At 34.8% G+C, this 11,088-nt stretch overlaps 1 protein-coding gene across 6 annotated transcripts in view; it reads left to right on the top strand.

Annotated features, from left to right (window-relative positions):
- The first annotated feature begins 240 nt into the window (after positions 1-240).
- The window catches only part of SALL3 (spalt like transcription factor 3), a 34,198-nt gene continuing 23,350 nt past the window's right edge, over positions 241-11,088 (top strand). For 4 of the 6 annotated variants that reach the window (XR_004593279.3, XR_004593280.3, XR_015733330.1 and 1 more), the window contains exon 1: positions 258-412. Coding sequence is in view for 2 of the 6 variants with exons in the window: in XM_060682066.2 (XP_060538049.1) it covers positions 334-412 (79 nt within the window). In the remaining 4 variants the exon portion in view is untranslated. Of the gene's footprint in view, positions 413-489; positions 634-11,088 lie in introns of those variants that run through there. The other 2 variants (XM_034429325.3, XM_087890379.1) reach the window with 2 other exon arrangements.

Below are 11,088 nucleotides of genomic sequence, written 5' to 3'. Positions count from 1 at the left end.
CCCGCGCAACACCCCGCCCGGCTGATCCGCCGTCGCCGCTTGGCTCGCTGGCGAATTTTATTTATTCCGTTTTCTCTTTGCACGCACCACAAGCCACCCCCCCCCCACGCCCAACCACCACCACCCCGCGCTAATTTGTTGCCGGTGAAATAAGAAGGGGGGGGCGGTGGTGGCGGTCCGACGCCACCAATACACTTTTTCCTCGCCACCAAGTCTTTTTTTTTTCCCACCTACCTACCCACCCCACCCCACCCACCCCTCTCCCCGCAGCGCTCCACCTCTCGCCGATGTCTCTGCAAAAAGCAGGCACAAGAAGCCACCTCAGCTAGCAGTATGTCTCGACGAAAGCAAGCTAAGCCCCAACATCTCAAATCCGACGAGGAGCTACAAGCTGAGGTGCTTCCCGAACAAGGTAAGGCAGGCAAAGCAGGCAAAGCAAGCAAGCGGGATTGGGCGGCCGGAGTCGGGTGCCTACGTGCGCCTGTGTCTGTGAGTGAGTGAGTGAGTGTGTGTGTGTGCTTATGTGCGCGCGCGGTGGGTGTTTTCTAAGCCCGGGGATCTGGTGGATTTTACTGTCTTCGGAGGGAGCTTGAGCCAGCCCCAGAGAAGGCCACCTCGGGGGGAAAAAAAGAGGTAGGAGAAACTCGGGTGGGAGTTTAAAGTTTAAAGCCGAAGTTTTTCGCCTCCCGCCCCCTTCCTTTTGGAGCAAGTGTTCGCTTCCACATCGAAGTCCCTCGCTGGCAAACTCGGCGTGCAGCGGAGGGCTTGAATTATGGCTGGACATCGGGGTGGGGTGGGGTGGAAAGAGAGAGAGAAGAGTTAGACCGTCCCCCACTCTCGGGAGTTGGAGGGTGGGAGTGAAGGACGCACTTAGAAATTCGCGCTCCCCCCCCCACCACCGGCCACCTCCGCCCCGAGCGCGCGCGCCGCTGTTTCTCCCCGCCGCTCTTAGCCGAGCCTGGATTTGCCGCCTTTTCATTTCTTTCTTTTCTTTTTTTTTAATCTGCGTTTCTTTCCTAGCGTTTGACTTTTCGACCGAAACGGCCTGTCTTTCTTTCTTTCTTTCTTTCTTTCTTTCTTTCTTTCTTTCTTTCTTTCTTTCTTTCTTTCTTTCTTTCTTTCTTTCTTTCTTTCTTTCTTTTTTTTTTCTCCCTTCCTTTCAGCCGTTCGTTCGTCCCCGTTCCACAAGCGGCTTGTCGTCTTCTTCCCCCCCCCCCACTTCACGGCAGAAAAGTTGCCAAGAGAGTTGAGGACGGGGGTGGGTCGGTGTTCGTGGGGAGGGGGGGGGAGAGGAGACACCAAGCGGTGAAAAACCTTTCTGGATCTTTATGGTGGTGTCAGACCTCCCTTCCTTTCCCCTCCCCTCCCCCGAAAAAAACAACAACCCCAAACCACCCCGGAAGCGGCCCTGCTGGAGGCGGCGGCGGCGGCTTCCCTGGCCCTGGATAACAAATAAGCCCAGGCGAGGCGCTCCCGCCTTCGGCCTGCTGCGCGTCTGAGGGAGAGAAATATATATATATCTTTCGCGGTTCACTTCGGCTTTTACTCTGAAAAAGCGGCGGGCTCGGCTGCTTGGCCGACTCGATTCCGGATTAGAGTTTTAAGTGTAATTCCTAAAGTAACCGAGGGGGAAGGGCTCGGGGGGGGGTTTCCTCAGTGTCCCCCCCACACACACACACACAGAGCAAAGATTGCGCAGGATTAGTTCTCTGAAGCAAGGTTTCTCTTTGGTCCGCCGAATTTTGGGACGTAGGCCTGGCTTTTGGGGTGGGGGTGGGGGGGCTTTTTCCAAAGGCCAGGGAGTGTCCCATAAATAAGTGGAGGTGGGTCAGATGTTCAAAGGCAAAAAAAGAGGTCTCTAAGTGTTAGGGAGGGAATAGGGGGTGACGCCTGGGAATAATTGTCAGTGCCTGGGGTGGATAAATTGTCTGCCCTGGGGCAGAGCTTAACTTGCCTCACGCCTGCTTTCATTTGCCACCACAATTTCCATGAAGATGTTCTTGGGTTTTTTTAGGATTTGAGGCGGATTATAAAATGGGATATTTGTTCCGCGCTTATTGAAAAGATTTTTTTTTTTTAAAAAAAAAGAATTTATTTGGGCCCCTTGAGGCCAAGAGAGCCTCCAGGCGTGCTCAGGCTGCTTATAAAACAAGTTGTGTCTGGTTTCAAAATGATTTAGCTGCAGTTGGTTAAAGGGTTTTTGAGCTGTCTTTAGAAGTCAATTTGGAATAATTCTAAGCTCCAGAATCTGCATATGACATTAAAATTTACCATTCCGGGTTGTTTTTTTCCCCTGTAGCTCAGATTGCATTTTTTTCCCAATTATGAAGGCAGAATGAAGTATTTCATTCTTCCTGTGGTTATCACTTAAAATTTCCATGCTGATCAGGATAGTGATAAAGAGGCAATCATTGGGAGAATGATTCTGTTGCTCCTAAACGGCACATTCTAGCTTGATTGCTTTCGTTTTTAAAAAGAATCTCCAAGGAAAATTACACATTTAAATGCTTCAGGAAAAAAAAAATACTCACACACTTCATTGGGCAAGAGGGGCTTGTGGAGGGAGAGAACTAAGCCAGAAAAGATTTTTGGCTACTTTAAATCATCACTGCAACCTTGCAGTTTAGTGCAACATGAACTGACTTCCCAAGGTAAATGCATTTGCTACATTGGCAATTATTCAGAACTTGTAATTTCCTCCATCTTTTTTTTTTTTTTAAATAAGAAAGTTCTTGGAAAGAAGGGAAAGTCTGACCACTGCTGATTTGAACAGCTTCTTGGATAATGGTAATAATAAAAGGAAGTGAAACAAGTTTCTTGAAGGATAGTTGCAATTAAAACAAAATATTCCTTATTTTTTTTAAAAAAATTAAAGCCTTCTGGATACTTTAGTAAAAACAGGATATTTATCTTTAGTAAAAGAAAAATGATAGGAAAAATAATCTATCAGGGTGGATTGATAGATTGTAAACAATACTCTGAATACTTTAAAAGTTAACAAGGAAAAACCTCAGTGCCTCATTATGGCACTTCTGGTGAGTTAATAAATTGAAGAAAATTGTTCAACTAGGAGGGTTTTTTTTGTTTTGCTTAGTGAGTCTTATCTATGTAGCCATGTCACCCAAGATTAGAACAGGAGATATGCTAAAAAGAAACGCTTGCATATGGTGTGTAGATTAAGAACAAAGAATCTTTTTGTCATGGAAATGGATTTTCTCTCTCTTTTTTCCCCTTTTTTGGGGGTTTTGTTTTGTTTACTTCATCACATAGAATTTCTCACACTTGGTTTGTTTTGTATCGCCCTCAATGACTACATGATCAAATGAATGGATTTATTTCTGGCGAATAAGAAAGACAGTCTTCCCATCAAAAGGACTACATTGCATCCCAGTGAGGAATTTTAAAGCGTTATTATTGTGGTCACTGAATAGCTCAAAATCGGCTTTACCAGCAGCCTTAAAAATGCAACAATGTAAATACTTCACTATTTTAGAGAATTGTGATCAAAATGTGTTATTCTCTTGGTTAATAAATGCATGTCAGTATATAGAACATAATATATCTTGATAATTAGTTACATGCAGAGTTCTGCAATTTCAGAGCTCTGATTTACCAAAATCACATCAGGAGCTAAATTGGTTAAGTGTTCAACATTTTTATCTGACTTACTACAAATATTTTGCCTGCAAAAAAGATTTAACTAGTTGTGTATATTCTAGAATAAGATGATGTTGTAAATCAGACACATCAGGCCTTTTCATTTCACTTTACAATTGTAAGCAATGCCACTGTTCCTGATTCTTAGTTCAGCAACAGGCCAAAAACAACACTTTTAAGCACATAAAACAGGCAAAAATGTGCAGATAATATTTTTCAAAGATACTCAATATACTACCCTTAGTTCTCTTCAGTTTTTTAATTCCTGACTCTCTAAAATAATTCCTCAAGCTATTGTGATAACTAATAAACTTACACATTTTATTATACATGAGAATACACACTTAGTGCTGCATTTTAGGGATATAATTCATTAAGAAAAGCTGTTAAAAGTAGGTGTACTTTTTTTCTTTACAGAAAGGATTTACACAGTAGCAGAAAGAAACATGACAGTTTGACAGACTGAAAGATAAATATAAGGCTATATTTAAAATTATATGAAGACCAGTAAATTTAGGTAGCAGTCTTAAAATAGGTGTTTTAGAAGCAAATTAATAATTTGGACTTATAGAGAAATGGGACTTTTTCTCCCATAAAGCAGAACATTCCAAGAGATTCCAAAACTAGTCAGAATAACATAAGCTACTGAAATGTTTGTTGTTGGAGAGAGAGCTCATGCTTTTGGTAATTTGGAAAATGAATGCTTACATGCAGTGATTAATTAGAATCTGCATAGTAGTTGATGCTGACAAGTCTAGGAACAAAAGGTATTTATGCACAAAACATTTAAAAGGATGCCATATTGAAAGAAATGGTCATTATAAAGAGTGACAAAATATCTGAAGGAATTGTTATAAATCCCAAGATAGTTAATTTGCTATTCTATATGCTAAATGAATTAATCTTGAGTATCAGAAGAATTTACATCTCCATTTTAACATTTCTCTAAATCAACAGATTACTAGTGCTATAGAACAGCCTTGTTTTGTTACAACAATTGGAAACACTGCATTCACTTAGGAACCAGATGCATTCACCAATTTCTGGGGGGAGGGGTACCACACAGCACTTTCAAGTGGATAATAATTGAATAGAAATTAGCTATAAAATTGCTAAAAGGGATTTCTAGAATGCAATTTGTACAGATTAAAGTAACATGGTTTTTTGTTTGGTTTCAGTTTAAAGTGGGCCAGCTCTTAGAATAATGATAGGTGGTTTTCAAATAATTGTAAAATGCATTTATATTGTATTAAGGATTTTTGTGACATACTAAATTTATTTTAAAAACCTGTTCACCAGAATTCTTATATTTAAACTATACATCTTTCCAAAATCCAGTTACAACATTTTTTTTATTCCAGTTCATCATTCAGTTATTTTGTTGATTTATTCCTTTGAATGTATTCTTTAAAAAAACATTCCTGTTTACTCTGAAGTAAGTTCATTTAAATTCAATAGGCTTATTCCAGGAAATATAAGATAGTAGGATTAATGTTCATAAAATTCATATAGATAAATAGAATGTGTTGCTTTCTATTATACTTAATACTCTTAAGAACATTAGAGATGATATGAAACATTTAATTAAACATTAAATTTTGTGATTTTTAGCAAATTGCCTTTTAAAATAATAAAAGGTCCTTGTATTTTCCAATTTTAAAACAGTTCTTTAAGATATTAGATTTATTATTATTGTGAGGGAGGAAAATTACCCTATATTATTGTGCACAGCTGTATAGTAAATATTCGCATTATATTTTATATAGTATTCAAACTAAAGGATGGTTTAATAACATGTTAATTAAAATTTGCTTATTTTAGTATACAAATGCAAAAATAAGTGTACTTTTTGTGTGTCATTACTGATGGGAGGAGAAGTATATATGTGCTCCCATAAATAAAAATACTACAAACATTAATTATCTATATATGATTAATATCACCTGAACATTCATGTTCTTAAACATAAATATCGATTACTTCTAAAAATATTTCAATATTGAAATATAATTTTAAAATAAAAAACAGTGCAAATAAATTTGTTATTTTGGGTGAACCACTGAGAAAGCAAAAGCTTTCAATTTTTTTGCATGATTTATTGACTGAGTGCCAACCTAACAACTATCTAAAGAATATTCACTGATAAGAACAAGATGTATTAAATTTTGCAAATAGTGAAATAGACTGCTGTGATTGATATAAATAAATAGTTTCTTACATAGTTTAAAGAAATCAAAAAATTAAACTGAAATGATACATTTTGTATTCAAAATGGCTTTAAGCTTTAGAAATACAATCAAAATATTTAGGACAGATAAAAGTAACTTTTTTCACAATAAATAGCAATATGTAGATCCAAAGTTATATTCACAATATTGCAATTTATATCATGGAGCTATGTTTCTCTACAGATAAAAAGTATTCATTTCATTTTACAGCGTTATTCTAGAAAATGGTTTCATATAGATCTATTTATATGTGAAAAATGAAAAAGTAATACATTCTTATATCAATTTGAGAACAATCCCTTTGAAATCTATTGATCTTTATTCAGAGTAAAGTCAGGATTGTTATCGAATTCATGGCAAATCATGCATTATTTAACTTATGAAATGTAAATACTTTTGAGAGCATTCTATTGTTAATTGCATACAGAAAACAGCAACAATCATGCAGAAGGCAATCCTTTAAAAAGTTTTCATTATTACTCGAGAAAATAAGAACATCAATAGAATCTTAAAACCCATTTTTATGACAACAGACTGCCTATATATTTTAAAAAGTAATGCATACATGTTATTTTTAGTGTTTGAGACCAAATTGTTTCTGTTTTCTGTGTCTAAGTGTTGAGTGTAGGAAGAGTTTTTTGTTTGTTTTCAGTGAAAAGGTAGGATTGCTGGAGTGCCAACAAGCTCCCAATGAACTTTCCCTGAGGGTAGATAGTTAGAAGTGCTTTGACAAGGTTTGCTGATTTAACCTTTGCTTGTTTTGCCCTGCCAGGGGTGGCCACTAGTTGTCAAGCTCATAATACAATTAGTACATCTGTGCAGTTGACCTTGGCAGCATGGCTTACCACTTGTTGTCTTAAGTGTTAACATCAAATCTGAGTGTCAACTAGAGATGCTTATGAGTTTTTATATATGATTTTGTACAGCTTATCAAATACCTATGTAGTTCAACTCCTAAACTGGCAGTACTAAGAAAAGAGTTGTAGTTTTACACAGTATTTCATTACTTAATTAATCTTATATAGTGTCAATTACTTTGGTTAGGAAAATAACAGTGATTGTTCTTTCTCTAAGCTAATATTCATTATTTAGGTGCATCAATATTTCATTGCATATGCTTTATTAGTTGTATCAATTTATTTATGCAGAATATTACAAGAAGTTTTATAATGCTCCTTGGCTAGATTTTCAATCTTGATCATTTACCACATACATATGCAAACATTGAAAGCATACATATGCTTTCAATGAGTCAGTGCTCCATAGAAAATTTCATAGTATCAAACCTGGATATATCTTCTAGTGTTCCGCCTGTTGGTTTATGTCTTTGAAAATGGAAGGTTATACAAAAATGGATCAGTCTCATATGTTATTTAGATTCCTGTTAGGCCTTGATTCCTGTTTCACCTTAAATTAATGAAATAGTCAACATTTAATACTACATTAACTCCAAATAAAATCTTATATCACTGTAGTCTAAATATTGAACACCAGCTAGTTTACACAGAACTTTGGCGCACAACCAAATATTTGAGATTTCAGTCAAACAGATACAGTAATTACATTTTAATATGTTATGCGCTGATAAATGTTTTATCAGCAGACAAAAATGTTGATCTGTTCTTAATCTGAATTCACAAAGCTTTAGCAGTTGGTTAAATGTTGCATATGCTCTCTGCAGAAGGCACATGATGACTATGCCACAGGTGGCTGTTAACTTAAATTGTGAAATTTAGGCCACTAAATAGATGGAAAGAAATATATCAGGGCAATGCAATTTTTGCATAGCAAGAGTGCCCTCCACTGTTCAGATTTATATTGTCGGCTTATGAGGCCTGTAGAAAAAGGATAGAAATTTTGCTATTGCACTTGAAATTTCTTCTACATTGTTAAACACAGTAGGGGTCTCTATTTGTCTCCTCCTGTTTCACAGCTTGGGCTCTGTGTGTGATAATTCATCTTTCTTTATGGGATTCAAAGCTATCATAAAAAAAATTAAAAGAATTAATTCAGAGAAAAAGGAGGTGGGGGAGAATGAAATCAAAATGTAATGTTTTCAGTATATATATATATATATATATATATATATAAGAATTGTTTGAAAGAACTGTATGCTAAAAGTTAAACTATTTGTAACACTAGTTCTTAATGAGGAAAATTGTATTTGAGGAAACATTGTCATTGTACAAACTAAATATGTTAAAATCTGTTGAGATTTATTTTAGTAGTTATTAGTAATCTAAAATCTAATTGAATTATTTGCCAATACCCATATTAAAAGGGAGTTATGCAAGATCTTTCCACACTGTTTGTGTCAGTGTAGATATAAAGGCATTTACAGTTGCATTTTTTCATTGCACATGTTCCTCAAATTGGCTAATTGGGCCATTAGAGGAAAATGAATATATTTATAGATCAGTGTTGGGATTTTCTGTCCTGACATGCTGAATGAATGTATTTATTCATAGCCATTTAGTGTAGAATAAGTGTAAAGTGTAATTTTATAACTGTTATTGCTGTGGTTGGTAGCAAAATGCAGCCAATTTACTCTTGCCAGGTGAGCAAGAGCAAGCCTATTTGAAAAGAAGGCCCATTGAATGTATTATAGCTACATTCTGCATAGATACATCTTATTACTATATCTTATTATTTTGTTAAACTGCCTATCTTGCACGTGCCTTTTCAATGATGCAATCATTTAAAGGAATGTAAAGAAACAGTTTCCGTGGAAAAAATGTAATGGCCTAAGTAAATAATTTAAAAGGTTCTCATTTTAAAAAGTAACAATGATACAATGAAATAGAGAAAGTGCTTACTGAAACTAGAATAGTTTTTAAAATCCTTTCTGTTTGAAAGCTGTTTTGCACAGTTAAGAGTTGTTTAGGGGGGCATCCTTGCAACTCTTTTAAGATTTTTGTTTTTGTTCATCCACTTATCTTAGAAAATGTTTCAGTAATAGTTAAATGATAGAGTTTAGTTACATGACCAACTGGGCCTTCTCTCTAATGGATAACCTGTACTACTTACAGTGGAAAGGAATAAATGTCCTAATATTGTTCTCATAAAATAAATATTGGGGCAGAATGTATTATAACACTGCATAATACATTAACTGGCACTGTTGCAAACTGAAAATTTTTAATGCTGCTAACCAAAGATATTCCCATTTCCATTTCTTTCTGTCTTTTTCCTCTTTTTGTAGAGAGGGACATGTTTCATGCAGGAATATAATAAGGATAAACCGTAAAGACAATTCAGTAATTACCCTTAACAATATTTTTCCACTAATGCAGTTGGAATTACTAAGGTGTCAGTTTTCACTCTTCTTTACATACAGTAAATTTCACAGTTCAGATGTCCTTAATGATTATTGGCTTCTGCCCAAATATTTTGATTAAATTATTTCAGAACATCAGACTATATATGACATTAATAAAGATCCAAGACAAGTGATGATATGAAAAAGCCATGAGTAACTTGATGATCTAAAGAAGAAAACTTAAGATATTTTATATTGTTATTACCTTATTTTTCCACTTAGATTAAAGTTTGACTTGGCCTCAAAACTGAAGCAGATTCCGTAGTTTCTGTGGAATATAATTCCAATACTTGATTTATAATTGCAGTAACTTTCTCATAATTTATAATTCCTTTCCACATTCAGTGTTATAACAAACATACAGTTTTCAAATATATTTATTTAATGAAAATATATGTCATTAGTCATTCTTAATACGATCAGACTTTAAAGCCCTTCATTAAAAGATATATTGTCTTTTTTAAATGTTCTATTTTAGTCAAAAGAGGGAACTCTATACAATTCCCAATTTGTAGTAATGTTTATTTAAATAATAATAAACCAAATAACTAAAAAGCTCATTTAATGCATATTTTTTCATTCTTAAATTAATTTATCCTTTTTATACAAAATAACAGCACATGAAAATATTTTTACACACTTCTGAGGATGTGTGCAGGTATGAATACATTTGCATATTAAATCTTGAATAAGGAGTGTGTTGTATACGAATCTTGAGGACAATTCCAAGTTTCTGCATTTCAAAAGGATTGAACCATAGTTGTTAATAGGTTATCATGAAACATTAGATGTATTTTCAATATTAAGTTATTTTGTTGGTAGATGAAATTTTTAAAAAATCCTGTTCCTAGCTAAAATATGTCTGTTCTTAATAGACTAAAATAGGTGTCAGTTTTTAAGAGGCAGTTTAATTTTCATATCAACGCACTGAAATCTAAAATGCAAGTGCAAGTTTCAGGGGAAAAAATCTTCAATATCATAAAATGTAATTTGATTGTCTCCAATATTTTTATATGCCCATGATAAACTTGAGACCAAACTGCCTGGAAGAAGCAGTTATAAAGTTCTATATTTAACATAGGAATTTTAATTCATTTTAAAATAATTCATTTTAAAACTCCAGTACATACTATCTTCTAACAGTGATGCCCTAATATTTCTTTATAAAATGTTGGTAAGCACATACACATATCCCATTTTATCCTTAGAGCATTACTGAAAAAAGTCATTTCCTACTGAATATCATAATTGAATAAGATTTAAACTGAAATTTCCTTTAACAGATCTAGTTTTCTATATCATTTTGACTCTCCTATATTGTCCTTTGGGACTTCAATCTTAAATATGCTAACATAAATGTTTTAAATTGTGTGGTCAACATGAACTGAAATGATGTTCAATATAAAAATCATTTTAAAACCTTTAATACATTTATATAAAACCTGTATGTACATGAAGATTCTTTCCAAATCACCTAATATACTCTTTACTTTTGCATTTAAAATTAGTACAAAACCTCATGCTTGGTTTATGCTTATAGTTTTTAACCCAACTATAATTTGAACTCCCAAATGTACCAGCAGACCATGTTTGGAAAGCCTTGTTTGCTGTAACATTGTCATAGATGCCTAACACTTGAGTATCCATACCAGTCTTTCTGAAGAAGACCAGTATCCTTTACATGTGGAAAAGTAGGCCATAACTGTGGCTTGTCAGTCAGATATTAGCAGAAAGAACACATGAAATAATACTTAATTTCTTATTTTTTCAATAAAAAAGTTGCCAGGCCACAACAGCTTTTTTAGAATAAGCTACTTCAAGAACACGGATTTAAATTGTTGCCATAATAACTCTTACACAGGTAAATTAATTAGGATAGACTGA

This window comes from Pantherophis guttatus, chromosome 3 (genome assembly GCF_059756535.1).
Source record: "Pantherophis guttatus breed Tessera chromosome 3, ASM5975653v1, whole genome shotgun sequence".
NCBI lineage: Eukaryota > Metazoa > Chordata > Lepidosauria > Squamata > Colubridae > Pantherophis > Pantherophis guttatus.
Note: the sequence above shows the minus strand (reverse complement) of the source record. Positions and strands in the feature narration are given on the sequence as shown.